Genomic DNA, 18,762 nt, shown 5'->3' with positions numbered 1-18,762 from the left:
AGTCAAGAAATTAAAAACCACCCACCCCCAGGTCTGCCAATTCTTTGCCAACCCCCAATTCTAATCGCCTCTCAGCGAGCGAATCAAAAGAAAACCGTTTTTTCAAGTTTTGACCAGCGTGTGGCGTTTTAATTCCCAACCTTGCAGTTCCTTTGTTTAAACGCAAATCTAGGCCTACTACGCTGTAAGTTATTTTAAATGAATTTTTATAACTAAACTTAAGTGGATATCGGGTAACTTAATTTGACATATGTCAGTTCACACGCCAAACCAAGCTATTTTTTATGCTGAGAAGTAAAATAGAAGTTTTCCTGCTATACAATTAATGAAGGAGGTGCTGGTATACACAGAAAATTCCTGTCGAGTTTAACGACTATTGTTTACAGAAGCCGGAGCGCGAGCTACAAACTACAGAGCGAGTGCACGGGTGCACAATGGTGAAAGAGCAACACACGATGTAAATAACTAAACCAGTGCTCGCAGTACAGACACTTTATATTTTAGCATACTGCGTACCTTCACTTCCTTTTGCGTGCCACCACTTCTCATGTTGCTGGTACTCTGCTGTAAAGAGTCAAAGGGCGTTTCTTTGTAGCGCTGCGCAGACAGTTCGGCACCGAAGACATCAAAGTACCGCGACAGCCTTTGCTGTCTGCCTGGTATGATTTTATTGGTCATCTAGGAATAATTTTCACTTTATTTTACCTAATGGGGCAGCGCAAACCCGTTGGCCTGTGACATCACACTACCGCGAGATCTATTCAAAAGCATACTGTAGGCCTGCTGTCTCGCGGTGCTAAGACGTCACGTGCCGTCCGATCGGTCTGCGTGGCGCCACAAGATCGTCAAACGAGCGCTGAGCATTGAGTCAAATAAGACAAGCGTCAGGAAAGTATATAACATCAAGAAAGTCCTGCAGTCTATTTTCTATAATTTCTGAATGCTTTAAAAGCGAAACTAAAAAGTGAAAGAAGACGCATCTTTGCTTTATATGGATTTGGGACGGGACACCTCACAGAAAACGTGCATATAAAGATCATTTTAGATGTTTAATGACCATTTAGAGCATTGGATTCGCTAGGCGAGAGCGTAATGGTCTTATTTTTATGAAAAGCTCCGACTCATCTATACAGCGCGGGTTACTTGCTGCGTCTCAATTCATCCAGCTGTGGGTCAAACAGAAATTGCTTGTTGCGTTAATCGCGTGTTAATAAAAGTAGTGCCGTTAAAATTAATTTGCGTTAACGCGTTATTAACGCGTTTATTTTGACAGCCCTAATATATATATATATATATATATATATATATATATATATATATATATATATATATATATATATTTATTTATATATATATATATATATATATATATATATATATATATATATATATATATATATATATATATATATATATATATATAGATATATAGATGCTTAGTACAATAGCTTTGCTTCATAGAAGTTTATGTAATAAATCATTAAATCAATCACAAAACGTGTTGACAGTGGCAAATAAAATGCTTGTTAATTTAAACAAGGCAGAAAGGTGTATAAAACCGCTTTAATTAACAATATCTGAACTGTGCTCTTTTGCACACTTCTAATTTTCTCATGTCATAATTTATAATTATTCATTAGATTTAATATAAATACGTTTTGAAAAGTGTTGAATGCGAACGTGTAAGATATCTGAAAGGCGACGCAGCGTGTTTGTCTCTACAGCCACATGTTATAAAATTGATTATTTTACACACACATTTTACAAAGTACATATTGTATGTGTAAATATTCATAAACTCAATATTTCGGAGGTGTTTTTCGTCCGCAAAAGGCACAGTTTCTCTGTTCGCTATTTTATTAGATGTAGCCTACGTCTTAATAATAACATAAAAATATCTGTTCTGAGAAGAATTCCTCTTTCCATATGTAAAGCATTTTAGCGCAGTATAAATGTATCATATTGTTATTCTTAAAATATAAGAATACTACTATATTTTTACAACATTTTAAACTTTAAACATGTCTTTTTATACCACATTAATCTCTTTAAAATATTGATACTTTTTGAAAAACTGACAATTATAAATATTATGAACAAACAATGAAACAGTGTCAAAATTCGACAACACAAATAATTAAGATATATTAATTGTAAATAGAGTCGCGTTTATTAGGCTCACACTAAATTATCTGTTGCACTTACTATAAATGCGCATTGCACGTACAGTCATCTTAATATTTGTACAGTATGCGCTGTTATGCTGGCAAGAAGGGTTTGACATATCACTTTGCTGTTTTCAATGTAAAATATTCAGCAATGCGCTTATTAAAGGGATACTTCACCGATTTAGCATTCAGCTTTGTATCTGTAGAAACCCGGCAGTATTACTGAATGACCATGTTTCCCTCCCTCATTTCCCCCTGAGAGGAGAGATATCTGCATTTTGGTTCTGCAAAAAAGTCCTCCGATGATGTAATATGACGATTTTTGCATCATCGGAGGACTTTTTTGCAGAACCAAAATGCAGATATCTCTCCTCTCAGGGGGAAATGATGGATGGAAACATGGTCATTCAGTAATACTGCCGGGTTTCTACAGATACAAAGCTGAATGCTAAATCGGTGAAGTATCCCTTTAACTTCTGGAAACAACGGCAGTGACAATGTTTTTATGCGCCACCTGGTGGATATTCTTTGAAGCTAAACACATTAAGGGAAAGGGAAAAGTAGCCCCCCCGAAAGCACTTGCAGAATGCTGCGGGACTCTGCGAGACGAATTGGCGAATGCCGCGGGAGAAAACGCGCGTTTTTAAAGGCCACATCTGTATTACAGTATCTGGATGACAAAAGCATAGGTCAGGGGTTAAAGTCACATTGCAAGGCCTACCTGTTGCATTAAAACAATACAAACACAAGTCACGGGCCGTAAACTTTAATGTTACGTGACATTAGTCAAGCTAAACATGTGTATAATGCAACAAGCACCGAGATATTACAGTATATGAACGAAAATAGCAAAGGTCAGAGGTTAATTAACACCATTTTAATGGGTAAACACCTGGTATTTAAACATGCGTCACAGACACTCAACTGTGATTTCACGTGACATCGATACAGATAATTATTTAATAAATCACGACCTCTACGTTAATGAGACGTTTAGCGATCATATTTACAACTTTGTACACATCCAATTAACAAACTAATTGACACATTCACTTTTTAAAAAGTTTCAAATCAACAAAGCAAATCACAATTAAACTTAACTTACCTCGTTTGGTTAATCATCTGTTGAAATATGACGCTTTAATCAGCTGTTGTATACATATATAGGGGTTTCCAAAATTCCCGTACCAACATACGTAAACAGTACAGTAGCCAATGGGATTCGTTGACGTTTAAAAAGCATTGTTTTATTTTCACGTGGTTTTATTTAACTAATGAAGTTAATTAACATCGTTCGAGGTCAATGTTACGTTTCTTAACGTTATTCTATCAATTTTTTTGACGTTATTAATTTTCTTTTGGCCAAAGGCTTATTACCTTTCACTCAAGATTAGTCTTTAAGTGTTATTTGTTGGTTTTCAAGTGTTTTTAATTCGTTAACTGTTTAATTATTGTTTAATTAAATCTCTCTTGGTTTGATTTTTTGATGTACCTGTAATTTATTCAAAACCAGAAATGAGGACAAGTCAGACAATTGAACATTTGAACGTTTATTAATCACAAAAAAACACATATAGAACTGATTGGAACCGATTAAAAACACATTATATTAACTGATTAAAAACACATTATTAGAACTGATTAAAAACACATTATTGTTACTGATTAAATACACATTATTAGAACTGATTAAAACACATTATTGGAACTGATTTAATACACATTATTAGAACTGATTAAAAACACATTATTGGAACTGATTAAATACACATTTTTGGAATATTGGAACTGATTATGACACAAAATACAACAAATCAACACACAAAAAAGTCAATTGTTCACTTCTTCATTTCCCTCAGTGCCCGCTGCACCTTTGCCCGCGCACGGCTTGCTTTGGCCAAGCCGGTCAGCTGATAAGATGGACTTGGCCTCCTCACCGGCGACCCCTTCGCCGGCAACACCTTCAGAGGTGACAGGACCACCATGGGTTTCCTCCTGGTGGTCCTGACAGGTCTTTTAGGCCGTGCTGCCGGCTCGGGGGCTGCCGGCTCGGACGTGGCGGGCTCTGAGGCGGCGGGCTCTGGGGCGGCGGGCTCTGAGGCAGCGGGCTCTGAGGAGTCTGGCTCGGAGGTGGCCGGTTCCTGGGCTGCGTGTTCCGGAGACTCAGCCGGCCGAGGGGGCGACCCCGCCGAGGACGGCACGACCGGCGGCTCGGAGGAGCAGGAGGAGTCTGCCACCGAGCTCTCGTGCTCGAGGTGGGTGGGGTACTCTTCCAAGCTCTAAAATGCAAGACAGAGAAAGAAGTTAACATCAACACAAACACACCGTGGACACGAAAGAGACACACGAAAGACAACTAACCGAGGGAGACTCGAGCGAGGACACCCCCGACTCCTGATAGCGCACGGCCTCCTCCTCGGAGTCGCTCGTCGACGGCGGGGAGTCTGGCGGAGAGGCGGACGGAGAGGCGGCCCTCTTTGCACGTTTCGCCTTCCCGCCGTGTTTGGACTTGGCCCGCCTCTTCAATGGCTGCCTCTCCTCGGCCGGCTTAGACGGCGACACCTCCACCCCCACCAACGCCTCCTCGAACAACCGGCGTTGCTCCACGGCCTGCTTTGAAATTTTGCCACTTTCTGCCGGTTGTCCGAGTTGTGAGTGTTCCTAGCCTGCGAAAAGAGAGAAGAACAAGGCGGGTAAGTCAAGAGAGGGGCGTACGATCGAAATCACGGCAAATGGGGTTCTGCACTTACGTGGGTGGCGATGGAGGTGCGGATGTCTGTGAAGGTGGGCTTGCCGGGGAGTCCCATCGACACCCAAGCTCCCTGGAAGTAATTGTTTAAATTCTTGCAGGGGTTGGGTGTTGACGTGTAGAAGAAATACACCGCCTCCGGCCCGCCCACCAGGTGTTCCCACAGCGCCAGGAACCTCCGGAACCAGTGGTACTCCTCCTTCTTCAAGCTCAGCTGAGCCGGGCCAAAGGCCTGGTTTGTCTTGTGGAGGGAGATCTGCGAAAACACGGAGAAGAGAGTTTGTGAGCGAGACGTTCGAAAGGCGTGAGCATTTCAGATCTGAGCCAAGTAAAACACTCACGTTGATCAGATAGGAGCCCGTGCTTTCGGACTTGACGGCCTTCTCCACCTCTTTAATTGTCATATTTTGAAATACGCCCAGTCTGTGGCCGTAGATAGAGGCGAAGTAGGCCGTCAGGTGTCCGTACAGCACGAACTGCATATTCTGACTTAAGTCCTCCTCCAGTTGATCTGTGGATACAAAAGCACACGTCAGTAAAACCGAGCGGTCAAAAAGGACGAAACGCAAAGGGGCTAGCGACTTGGACCTACCCAGGATCCCCGGGATTAGTTTTTGGCACTCGGCACGGCACTTTCGAAGCACCTTCTTGGGGATCAGCTGCCCCTCCTTGGCCTGCTTCACCCCAATCTGATGCATCGTCACACCGCGCCTCATGCCCCGGATCAGACCCCTGACCTCCCTCCGGATGGCCAGCATGGCCTTGTACGACAGGTGGGAGGATGACGGTGGGGTCTCGGACAAATAATCCAAAAACTGAGCCACATTCTTCAGATAATGACCTACAGTGGTCTCCGCCGCCTTGGTGGCCCTGAGGCTAGTCACCCACCTGCGGACACACACAAAGAAAGAGAGCCGGGTTAATGGCGACCCCCCGACGTCAAAACGACAGGGGAAAAAGGGCGCGAAACTCACTTCCGGATTTTCTCTGTGTCATTCAAAAACTCCAGGGACGAGAGCCGGCGGGTTGGTCGCTCTGAGGGCGGCAAGCTGGGCGACGATCTTTACTTTCTTGCACCTCGCAAAGGCGAGCCGGCGAGCCTTGGCAGTTAGCTCGGAGTGCCCCTGGAGGTGCCGGTCCATCCGCATGACCTCCTTCTCGCACCCAGGGACAGGGCAACGTCCTTTACGGACGTTGACCCTGCCAGACTCGAGCGCGAGAAGGAGGCGTCGTTCTTCTAAGTTCCTCACAGCGTGAGTCACCTTGAGGTGCTGACTCAGCTGTGAGTACTCTTTGTTACAAATAGCACAACGGGACGTCATGATTGTACTTAAGATAATTTGAAGAATGGAGGAGCTCCAGAGGGACGGGGTTATATAGTCCTGGCAAAAGGGGCGGAGCACTGCTTCCGATTTAGACTGAAAAGTGAAGCGGGTTGACTTTATGGTCTAAAACGATAATAGACCCAAAAGTGAAGCAAATTGAATTTCCAGTCTATTTAGACCCGAAAGTCAAGCGCTCACTTTTCAGTCTATTTTGATGTTTCCGTTTATGGAGCCGTGAATATGAGCCTTTTTAAACAGATTGTCACGCGCAAAAGATATTGAGGCCAAACTCCAGAAGAGCCTTTGTTGAAAAAAAAAAAAAAAATCCATCTCGGTCAAGGAACGTCGTAGAGACTCTGGGCTGGTGTCGTCGTAAAGGGGGCGACGAGACCTTTCCGACGACACCGGCCCCGAGTCTCTAGGACCTTGCGTTCGGGAGGTATAAACGAATTTACGCTCACGTTCAAATGCCCCTAGCTCCGTCCCCGAACGTCGGCCAGACTCGAGCGTAGGCTCGTTTGAAAGGTCTCGCCGTCCCCTTTCCGACGACACCGGCCCCGAGTCTCTGGGACACTGCGTTCGGGAGTTATAAAGGAATTTATCCTCGCGTTCAAATGCCCCTAGCTCCGCCCCCGAGAGGGCCACGCCCTCGAATTTGGGTTCGTCTGAAAGCCCTGGTCACAGGCCGAGAAAAAGAGCCTCAAACTTTGGGCCCCTTCTCTGGCAAAAACATTTGAGGCTAAACCGTTAAAGAGGCCATATGCGACTTTTTAAGAAAAAAAAAAACAATTTCGGACCGGGAATGACGCGGAGACGTGGGGGTGGTGTCGTGGGGGTGGTGTCGTCGCCCCATTCACATCGACCCGACCCCCAAGTCTCTGGGACCTCCCCTTCCAAAGATATAGCGAATTTTTTCTCGTATTCAGATGTCCATAGCTCCGCCGACGAGAGAGACACGCCCGCGTACTCGGACTCCTCGTAAAGGTCCGGCCCAGGGCTTTCCAACGAACCCAAGCTCAAGTGTCACGGACCTTGCTCGGCTGAGAAAAAGAGCACTACACTTTGGCCTATTTCACATGTTTTCAAACACAACAAAAACTCCAAGTCCAACCTTTTTTTTTTCAACGGTTCAAATGGCCTTAGCTCCGCCCCCGATTGGGCTACGCCCTCGGACTCGTCGGAAAGTACTAGTGCGGGCCTTTCTGACGAACCCTCACTCGAGTGTCTAAGACCTTCCTCGGTCGAGAAATAGAGCCATGAACATACGCCTTTTTCGTACATTTTCAAAAACGAAAAACTATATCTCGGCGACGGAACGTCGTAGAGACTCGAGGCTGGTGTCGTTCGAAAGGTCTCTTTGAGCCCTTCAAAAGGCACCCACCCCCGAATCTCTAGGACCTCCACTTCCGGAGATATAAAAAATGAGCTTTTACATTCAAATGCTCGTATCTCCGCCCCTCCACACCCTTGACCTTGGGCTCGTTGGAAAGGTCTCGTCGGGGCCTTTCCAACGAACCCCGACTCGAGTCTCTATGACCTTGCTGGGCCGAGAAATAAAGCCCTAAAATTTAGCCTTTATCTCACCCTTTTTCACAAAAAGTCCAAACTCAAAAATCCTTCTCACAGAAATGTTACCAGGTGAATCAGCGTCGTCCGAAACGCCTAGAAAACTTGTTCCCTGGTGACAAAATCTCGGACCCCATACTGAAACACAGACAGGACTTGGTAAATAATTTGGACCAAATTTTCGACCTCGCCCGATCTTCACCAAATTCGTACAGCGTGTCCACCGCGCCGAGACTACGACAGTGGCGCTGGTCTTACCCTCCTAGCTCGTTCCTGTGCCGAGAAAGATGCCTGACACGAACTTTTCTGAAGGTCCCAGGGGTCTGTGCTTCGGGGGCCCGTACACCGGGGGTCGGGGGGGTGGTCAGGAGTGTCCAAGGGGTTAATCCGCACCAATAATGGGCAAATGGACAAATAGTGGGTTCGTGTCATGGGGGGGTCGGGGGGGTGGTCAGGAGTGTCCAAGGGGTTAATCCGCACCAATAATGGGCAAATGGACAAATAGTGGGTTCGTGTCATTGGGGGCGTGTCCTGGGGGGCGTGTCCGAGTGTCGGAAGGGGTTGGACATTAAATCCGCACAGATAATGGGCAAATGGACAAATAGTGGTTTCGTGTCAGGGGGGGTCTTGGGGGGGTAGTGGGGGGCACCGTACGGCCGCTATGCGTACGTACGGCCGCTATGGATATGGTCAGGGCGGGGGTCGGGGTAATGGTAGGGTGACTATCGGTCACTAAGTTAATGGAGTCGGGGCTGACAATTAAGCGATCCCTCGCCCCCACGATGGTGACACTGTCAGATTCTGCGAATGGACTTTTTGACACGAACCCGCGGGGTTCCCTTACAGAAGCCGGCTCTTCCCCTCCGCCATGTAGGCCAGGAAGGACCGGATCCGGAAGACTTTTCCCCCCACGTTCTCCTTCAGTTTCCTGGAGGGTTTGGAGCCCTCCTGGTACCTACGGTACGCCTCCAAGAGATCGTCAGGAGAGGGAGAGAGAGAGAAAGAGACAAACGTTAACATTATAGACAATCGATGGGTGGATTCTGCTGGAAAGAAGGACCGATACTCACTCAGAACGGTCACGTGATCTGGGAAGTGGTGCATCGCTCTCTCTTCCTCTCCCGGGACTTCCGGCTCCCAGGGCACGGCGGAGGAAGGACCGGGCGTGCCCTCGGGAGAAGCTGAGGGTGGTGACAAGGGCGCCTGCTCCTCGTCCGGCTCTTGCAGAGCGTCCAGGAGCTTCTTCGTCACCACCTTCAGCTTCTGCGACGGCTTGTGGCCCCACTGGCGCAAGAGCTTCTTGCACCGGTGGGTCACCTCTTGCAAGGCAGAGGAGAGCGTATCTATCTGTGCGTTGAGGTCGCCCACCTGCCTGTTGTGCCGTATCCTACGCCTCCTGCACGCCTCGAAGCCACAGTCCTGCGGCTCCTCCTCCTCTTCCTCACCGGGGGGGTTTGAGGCTTTGCCCTCGGCTTGCTCTCCTTCCACCTGCAGGTCGAGGGTGGAGACCATGGCCACCAGCGGGTTGGTCACTCTGAGGGCAGATAGCTGGGCAAGAATCTTTTCCCTTTTGCATCGGGCAAAGGCCAATTGGCGAGCCTTCGCCGTCAGCTCCGAGTGCCCGCACAGGTGTCTGTCCATCCTCATCACCTCCTTCTCGCATCCCGGGACAAGGCAACGTCCTTTACAGTATACCTTATGGAGTTGTCTCTCCTCCAGGTTTCTGACAGAGTGAGTCACTTTCAGGTGCTGACTCAGCTGAGAATAATCTTTGTGGCAAATTGGGCAATTGGACGTCATTGTTGTTCAATCGTTAATTGAAGAATGGGGAGCTCCAGAGAGCCGGTTAAAAGAGGACAAGGCCTATTTTCAATCTGAATTAGCTCGTAAGGACGAATTTATTCGAGAACTTGTTTCTAACAAGAAGGAAATCCCTGGTCCAAGTGGACACTCAGGTTGGTGGTGAAGTTTTAGAGTTCATTCAATGTAATAAATATATTGTTGCCTTTTTGGATTTAAGAAATCTTTGTTGTACCAAACAGATATGAGCCAAACTCAACATAAACGAAAGAAGACCAAGCTACTTGAAAAGTGTGATGAATCGGATGATGACTCCTCTGTACTGTCGGACTCCTCAGTTGAACTGCTAAAGAAGCCCACAGTGCGGAAACACATGAGGCAAACAATGGTACCCAAAAGTGAACATACGCGTGTGAGAGGTAATGAAATATCTGTCACAACAAATATACAGTTTCAGGGATTCGCCTGAAAAATGTGTTTGAGTTAAACAGACTATTGTATATGTTTTGAGACATATTTATATTAACTTTGTTCACTGAATATGCTTAATCACCTGACTTCAGTATGTATGTAGTCATGTAACCCCTTAAAGGGATAGTTCACCCAAAAATGAAATAATGTCATTAATGACTCACCCTCATGTCGTTCCAAACTCATAGACCTCAGTTCATCTTCGAAACACAGTTTAAGATGCTTTATATTTAGTCCAAGAGCTTGCTGATCCTTCATTGAAAATCTACATAAGGTATACTGTTCATTAGGGCTGCACGATTCGGAGAAAAAAATCTAATTGCGATTTTTCTTATCAAAATTGCGATTCGTGATTTAAAGTGCTATTCATTGGTATATAATAAAAAAGCTACATCCAGGTTTGTTGTGGTGGTTTTAATAGCACCAAAGAAAGATGCTGTGCTACTGTTTATTTAAGACCTCTTAAACATTGTACCAAGGTGTCTACAAAACTTTGCTCTTCTGCAGACACACTTTTTTTTAAATCTAAGAACATTAAACAAAATACAGTTTAACAAAAATGTATTGAAAGTTTTTTTTAAATAACATATAGGGCTATACTGCCGTCCAAAGCGAAAGCGCAGTAACTACACGCTTGGTCAAAATGGAGTTAAGGCTTGAAACGAGCTTTATGACATCTGTTCTGTCTTATGACAAAGTCTCTTAGTTAAATTTTGTCCCGTTTCAGAGAAATGAGGGTGTCAAAATTGCAGTAACTACAAAATCCATGCTAATACCAAGGCAAACCGCAGTAAGTGACGTTACTGCGTTCTGGCTTTGTTTCCCCGGCTTTGACACCGCAGATACTGCAGATACTGCGGTTTTACCCGATCGTAACACACAACAACAAACCAACCATGGCACAATGCCGCGTCCAAATGATGGTTGAACTCGCGTTAAAACGCTAATAAACAAATACGGGTAAGGAAGATAGCAAGATAATAACTCATACATAGGCAAATTACAGCTTTATTAGTAGTTAACTAGCCAGCTGCTAGCAAGTTTTGACCTACCTGTGCTCGTCCATTGAAGGCAATATCCTCCGACAATAATGATATAATCCGATTCAGTCGCATTGGCGTTTGTTGATTCGAACATCACTCCACTTTTTAGGCAGCTAATCCAATTGTATTGACAGGGGTTACTCCTTTGTTTGATAAGAGTCTGGTAAAGTTGTATTGTTAGGCAAAGTTAACGGCGCCCAGTCAACCTGACGAGCGCAGCCAGGGCCGGCAGAAAGCACGCTAGGTGAAAAAGTACACTTCCATAATAAGTGCTCTTTTTCCACGAACTAATTTTGTAGGCTACTTAATATTAAAACATTTTGTTTAGTACTTCTTAAGCTATAATCTTAAGAATATCTAAGTTTACATAACTGTGCTACTTTGAGACAACATGAAAATTAACTAAAATGGGCATACTGTTAGTTACAATAATGTCTTTGGGACAAACATGTTCTTCTATTTTTAACTTGTGTTAATTTTTAACTACTGTTTTTAAAGCAAACCTCGTATAATGTAAATTAATAAATAAAAATTAATAAAATGAGTAAAATACTCTTTGTGGTAAAAGGAGCATTTTTAGCATTCACAACATGCAAACATCAATAAAACTATTACAGTTATTAAAAACAATCAAAATGTATTAAGAAGCATGAGAAAAAGTTGAGTGAACACATTTAGTTCGTAGATACTGCACTCTGCTATTGCAATAGTGCTTTAGTTGTTAAAGGTCATCCAAAGGCAGAGTGCAGTATCTGCATTTTGAGAGTCAAGGGTCACATTGGTGGTAATGTTTTTTTATTATTAAATTTTCTTCCTAACAAGGCATTACATGAATGCATTACCACTAATCTACCCACAACATGTTTGGCTGGCTAGTGTAAAAACTTTAAAGCCATTTTTCTCAGTTTCAGTGTTTGCGTAGATACTGCACTCTGCCTTTGGAGGGCAGTATAGGCCAATGTATTTTGGCTGTCACTACAACAATGCTTCTGACAACCAAATGTTTAGTTTTTTCTTTTTTTTCCATTTTTTCTTTTTGCATTTAAGAGAGAATACAAAAAAACAAAAATAAACAATAATAAAATAAAAAATAAAATAAAAAAATATACAAAGAATAACATTTTTTACATTGAACAAGATAACAACTGGTAGGGTGCTACACATACAGGTCTTCCATTTGTTTTATACATTTGAGTGGGTTACATAACTTGTCCATTTCCACCATCGGTTTTTAAATTTTTGTCCTTCCAGTCTCAGGTCATGGGTCATTTTTTCCATTGCAAATATTTCCTCCATGATGTTCTTCCAATGGTCCAGACTCAAGGGCTCACTTTTCAACCAGTTCCTCGTTATAACTTTCTTACTTGATATCAGCATTACTTTGAATAGGTAAATGTCTTCTCCTCTAACAACATCTTTTGTTAACAGGCCTAAATACAGAGTGTGAGGTTCATTCGGTATTTTATAACCCAACATTTTTTCCAATTCTGTTACAATAGATTCCCAGTAGGGGCGAATTTTAATGCATGACCAGAATACATGAGAATGATTGACATTGATATCCCCGCAGAGTCTCCAACACTGTTGGGGGGTTTTAAACTGTTTACTTTTAATAAGTGGGGTGATAAAGTATCTCACCAAGTTTTTCCAACCAAATTCTCTCCATTGTCTGGAGCTAGTAGAAGTTTGTTGTAGAAGGCAAATTGAATGCCAATCATTCTCTGACAGTGTAAGCTGCAGTTCAGCTTCCCATTTTTGTTTTATGTATATTGAGTCAGACCTATTACAACTTTGTAAGCATTTATACAGCCTGGATACAATTTTCAAAGGTAAATGTCTGTATGCCCCTGCGATCATATCTATTAATTCACTGCCCTCTTGTGAAAGGTGATTTTCTATGTCTGTATTAAAAAAATGTCTTAGTTGGAAATATCTAAATAAATCAGAGTTTTCCAGGCCAAATTCTCTCTTCAAGTTTTCAAAAGATTTAAACTTTTTTCCCTCTGTTAATGTACACACTGCAGTGATTCCCTTGTTGGCCCATCTTGTAAATGTGCTATCCATCTGACCTCTTCTGAATTTTGGAGAGTATAATGGCCAGATCAACAATTTACAATCCCCTTCCAATTTGTATTTATTCAATACGTCCCACCAGATCTTAATTGTGGGATTTACTATTTGATTCGGTTCTATATGTTGGTTAGATGTTTTCTCACCCAACCTAGTTTGTGGTTGGCAGGGTCCATAGTTAAGCTCAATGTGTTTCCATTTGGAATAATACTCTGAGGAGCACCAATAAATTATATATCTCCACTGGGCAGCTAAGAAATATTCTTTAAAATTTGGAAGAGCAAGTCCTCCTCTTTTTTCTCTAGTTGTAAAGTTTTGAACTTAACCCTTGGTCTTGCCCCATTCCAAATAAATCTACTCACTTGTTTATCCCATTTATCAAATTGAGAGTTTGGTATACACACCGGCGGGAGTGAAATGAATAAATACAGCAATCTAGGCAACACATTCATTTTTATCACCTCTATCCTTGAGCTTAAATCCATTACTAGTGTTGCCCATTTTGTCAGATCCTTTTGTATATCTTCATTAATCTTTTTATAATTGGCCTCGTATAATGAGCTTAGTTCTCTAGTCAGGTAAACCCCTAAATATTTTATCTTTTCTTAATCCCATTTTAGTTTGTAAGCTCGTCTGACTGAGTCAGCTGGTCTATATTTTATACAAAGAACTTGAGTTTTTGAAATGTTTAATTTATACCCAGATTTCCCTCCAAAATCATTTAGTATCATTAAAAGCTTAGGAAATGTAAAATCCGGATTGCTGAGGTATATGATAATATCATCTGCAAAGAGACCCACCTATGTTCATCCTTAGCAACTGTGATTCCTTTGAGTTCTTTACTTTGTCTTATGTACTGAGCCAAAGGCTCTATAAACAAGGCAAATAGGGAGGGGCTAAGACAGCATCCCTGCCTTGTCCCTCTGAAGAGCTCGAATCTGTCTGTTAAGTCCCCATTTATTTTAATTCTGGCCACTGGTATATCATACAGGGCCTGTATGCATTTAATGATAGTTTTATCAAATCCCATTCCTTCCAAAGTCGCAAAAAGAAAATTCCAGCTGACTCTATCAAAAGCCTTTTCCGCGTCAAGACTTACTAAGACTGTAGGGGTGCTCCGTTCATTGATTTCATTGATTATATGTAATGTGCGCCTGATGTTATCTTGCGTTTGGCGACCTTTTATAAAACCTGTCTGGTCTTCATTTATCAGGTCTGGAAGGAAGGTTTCTAATCTTCTTGCGATTATAGACGTAAATAATTTATAATCAACATTCAAAATAGAAATAGGGCGATAGGACTCACATAACTCTTTATTTTTGCCTTCCTTTGGTATGACTGTTATCATGGCTTCTTTCCATGAGGGAGGACATTTTGCATGTTTAAGTGTCCAATTGAAAGATTCCAACAATAGAGGTGTAAGGTCTTCTTTGTAAACTTTGTACCATTAGTTAGGATATCCATCTGTCCCTGGGCTCTTTTTGCTTTTCAATCGACTGATAGCCTTATCAAGCTCTTCTTTAGTAATGGGTGAATTTAATGATCCATTTTGAGTAGTTCCTATGGAGGGGAGATCTAATTCAGCTAAATAATCTTCTATTTCTTTTCTATCTACTTGTTCTGATTGGTTATACAGAGACTTGTAATATTTATAAAATATAGTTTTTGATTTGCTCAGGTTCATATTTTATGTCCTTACTTTCTGGGTGTCTGATTTTGTTAATTGAGTTCCTTATTTGCTGTGATCTTAATCTTTTTGCTAATATTTTGGTTGCTTTGGGACCTGATTCGTAAAACATTTGCTTTGTGAATCTCATTTTCTTTTTTATCTCCTCATTTGCCATGTCTGTTAATTGTTTTCTAATTTCTTTTATCCTTCCAGCCAATGCATCACTATTATCTATATGCTGTTGTTTTTCTAGTTTTCTCATATTTTGTTCTAATTCAGCTTGTAGTAGCCTTTTCTTTTTTTAAGGTGAGCTAGCCTTGATATCAGGTTTCCTCTCATCACTGCTTTAACAGTGTCCCATAATATTGTTGGTTCTATTTGTTCATCCTTATTAATGGCTATACAGTTCTGAATCTCTTTTTTGATTTCTTGCACCGCGATTTCATCATTAAGAATATTGACATTCATTTTCCATAATGTTGTCTTGTTTTGTCTGTCTAAGAGTATAGTTAAGTATATAGCATTATGGTCTGAAGGGCGATTTATAGTCGTGCGTAGGTCCTACGGCGTAGCAGCGACGGCGTAGGTTCCGCGTCGGTTTTCATTTATACGTGTGCGTCGCCGTCTGCGTTGACGTGCAAACACACGCGAAACCGCTGGTTGGCAGTAATCACGCGTGTAACCACAGTAGCAGCAGAAGTCGTCACAGAAGAAGAAGCTAAGCAAGTAAACCCACAAACGAAGAAGAAATAGCAACTTGTTGTGAATAATTTGAGAAGACCAGCAATGATGGAAGTAAATAAACAGCGACTTATGTTTCAGTTTGAGTTAAATCACTCCTCAACTTGGGAAATACCTATGACGCAGTTTTCTGGTGGACCAATCACAGCGCTTGCGGTCCGCGTAGAGCCGACGCGCTGTTAGAAATTTTGTGAGGTGCGCGTCAGGCTACGCAGAGCTACGCACAGGCTACGGATACCGTAGCTACGCCGTAGGACCTACGCACGACTATAAATCGCCCTTGACACATCTGCTATTCCGATTTTACAGTCTATTACCCGGTATCTATCTGTAGAATTCATCAGAAAGTAGTCAATCCTTGAATGTATCTTATGAGCAGCAGAATAATGTGTGTAGTCTCTTTCTAATGGATGCAGATCTCTCCAAACGTCACACAGACCTGTATCTTTTATTAGGATATTAAGGTTCTTGGATTTGATGTTTTTATATCTTTTAGAACTTCTTGTGTCTTTAGTATGATTCAAAATTGTGTTCCAATCGCCTCCACAAATCAAGATCCCCTCACTCATTGTTGTTAATTTGTCAAACAATAAGTTAAAAAATGTTTTGTTCTCCTCCGGGGGTGCATACAAGTTAACTAAAGTGACCACAATATTATCTATCCTCCCTTTAACAATCACATATCTACCATATTTATCAGGACATTCCTCCATCTGTTCAAAATTAACAGAGTTTGAAATTAGAGTAATTACTCCTCTCCTTCTGCTATTCTTGTGTGAGCTATAGAAGGAATTTATGTAACCAAGCTTTTTGAATTTCTCATGTTCTTCCTTTGACATATGAGTTTCTTGTATGAATATCACCTGCATTTTATCCCTTTTTAATTTTGATATCACTCTACTCCTCTTTATCGGGTTACCCAGACCGTTTACATTTATTGACTCAATTTTCAGTTTACATGACCCACTCATACCCTGAGTAAATTATTGATATAGAGCCCACAAGTGAACAGGAACAAATAACAAAAACAGAGTAAATTGAAAAATAGAATAAGCCTGAACAATGATACAAAAAATACCTGAGACTCCAACTCAAAGGGAAAAATGTCTCTCCCAACCTGGCCCCGTCGGTAGGCCTAGGGTAGTGTCTCCCGTAAGGGGAGGGCCCTATATAAGGTTTGGAAACTAGAGGTCTGCGCGGGACACAATTTTCAGTCCCGCTCCCGCCCGCACCCGCAATGTTCAGTCCCACTCCCGCCCGCTCCCGCAAAGATTTTTAATTTTTAGTCCCGCTCCCGCCCGCATCTGTGATATTTTGTCCCGCTCCCGCCCGCAAATGCCCGCAGGCAGGATGTATGGGTGTTTACTTTCGGTCTCAGGAAAGGTCTTAAAAAAACGTGCGTGCACATATAATTCCTTACCAATACATGGTAACAGGCCCAGATGGCTAATCGGACAAGGAGAATTCCTGATGGGCCGGTCTGTATTTTGGCAACGAGGCCGGTTGTTGTCATGCCACCAGGTTGAAGGTTGCTGTCGTGTAGGCTGCCTGCAGTCACAGCAGCCCCACCACTTTATGCCCAAATTGATTGTGTCCTGAGTCCCGACCACTTATTGGAAGAATTTTTGCATTCGAGTCCATTAACTTAACATCTAAAGTGAATGGAAAACGCAGGACGCACTGAATTTCTTCTTCTTTTCAAAGCGTTCGCCTGTAAATACGGGTTTTGTTTCAGACGCTTCTATATTTGAGTGCGCTTGCCGCGCATCAAGATTTAAAATAAACTTGGAAACTTGATGCGAACGGTCTCTAAAAAGAAAATGATATACAAATCGTAATTTTTTAAGTCATAGATGTAACAATGAATTGTCTGTGAATCATCATAAATCTTCTATTGCAAGAGTATCAAAAATCTATTTGGTGCAAAACTCATCAGTTAATTGGAAAATAAAGTAAGTTTTTGGACACAAAGTATGCGTATCTTACGACGTTTTTTACTTATATACATGAATAACATGATATAATTACTAATAAAAAAAATTAAAAGATTTGATAAAGCTTTGATCAATCTTGCTTATGTATTATAGGGGTTTGCAAACTTTTTCAACCCAACAGGTAATCTCAAGACCCACCATTTAAAAAAAATAGAAACAAACACATTTATTTCCTTTCAGTAGTTTTTGAATAAGTTTAATTGAATAAAATTTTAAAAAGTTCTGAATTTATATATAAATTTCATAGTGTGGCCAATTAAAATACACTTGGCGAATAGAGCAATAAAATACAGCGTCTTTTAAAAATAAGCTGCTGTCAGAGCAAGTGTAATTGCAGCATTTACACGCTCCTCTGCTCTGATCTCTTTTTCCAAATTGTTCTTTAAAGTCAGAATGTAAAAATAACATGGACACTTAACTTACGTTCTTACAAAGATGTGTTGGATTTAGGGATATGCAGGTGAGGATTTTTTTCACCTTCTAAATGTATTAAACACACCGCATATTTTAAACGAAAATATATTTGGCAAAGACGTTTAAAATCCTACCCAGTAGGCTACATTTGATATTTATCGTTAGATTATTAAATATTTCCATTTCTTAATAAAATAAATTTGTTAAATGTTTGTTCATTATTATTCATTATATATATCAGGGGCGGAGTAGGACCAAAAAATCTACCGGGAAATTTCGTATACCACCGGCCCTCCGTGGAAAAAAAAGGTCTTGTATTTGTAATAAAACGGTAATACAAATCGCAATCAATCTGCAAAAAAAAAACAAAAAACATTTTCATAATAATAATAAAATCATCAAATCATGGATAATTTCCCTAAATGAGTAACTTTACAAAATGATACCCGTTTAAAAGACGGAGATGCGCACCTGTCAATCAGCTATTACATAACAGAGCGATACCAGAGATGAACGTGCTCATAAACTGGAGTAATATGGAATACTTTCTTTACATCTTTGAAAAACTGTAAGAATATAATTTTTGTCATATAAAGTTTTGAGAGATAATAATGTTTTTTTTCCACTGTGATTGCTCATTTATTTTAACGCGTTTACCTCGCACATTTACCTCAGAGTTTATTTCAGTTATTTTGCTGTTTTTCCGGTAATAATAATACAATTTACATGCCAATCCTACTTCCTTGTCTTTT

The 18,762-nt window shown here is 41.7% G+C and overlaps 1 protein-coding gene across 2 annotated transcripts; it reads right to left on the bottom strand.

Annotated features, from left to right (window-relative positions):
* Positions 1-4,471: 4,471 nt before the first annotated feature.
* On the bottom strand, positions 4,472-6,489 carry LOC129445899 (uncharacterized). 2 transcript variants are annotated; one of them, XM_055206894.2, is made up of 5 exons: positions 5,892-6,489; positions 5,510-5,805; positions 5,259-5,428; positions 4,919-5,173; positions 4,472-4,834 (listed from the first exon to the last, which is right to left on the bottom strand). In XM_055206894.2, the coding sequence occupies exons 2-5, from the start codon at positions 5,673-5,675 to the stop codon at positions 4,691-4,693; spliced, it is 735 nt and encodes a 244-aa protein (XP_055062869.2). In that variant the 5' UTR covers positions 5,676-5,805; positions 5,892-6,489; the 3' UTR covers positions 4,472-4,690. The 2 variants fall into 2 exon arrangements, with proteins under 2 accessions (XP_055062869.2, XP_055062868.2); XM_055206893.2 differs by having other exon boundaries at positions 5,259-5,805.
* Between the last annotated feature and the right edge of the window lie 12,273 nt (positions 6,490-18,762).

Source organism: Misgurnus anguillicaudatus, chromosome 12 (assembly GCF_027580225.2).
Source record: "Misgurnus anguillicaudatus chromosome 12, ASM2758022v2, whole genome shotgun sequence".
Lineage (NCBI taxonomy): Eukaryota > Metazoa > Chordata > Actinopteri > Cypriniformes > Cobitidae > Misgurnus > Misgurnus anguillicaudatus.
This window is presented reverse-complemented; position numbering and strand designations above follow the sequence as displayed.

Bases quoted from the DNA above. Each gene is read 5' to 3' on its own strand.
- LOC129445899 (XM_055206893.2), bottom strand. From the start codon at position 5,675: ATGCTGGCCATCCGGAGGGAGGTCAGGGGTCTGATCCGGGGCATGAGG. The intron at 5,174-5,258 runs GTGAGTGTTTTA...GTGTTTTCGCAG, and splicing joins CGGGCTCCTATCTGATCAAC to ATCTCCCTCCACAAGACAAA. The intron at 4,835-4,918 runs GTAAGTGCAGAA...CTCTTTTCGCAG, and splicing joins GCACCTCCATCGCCACCCAC to GCTAGGAACACTCACAACTC.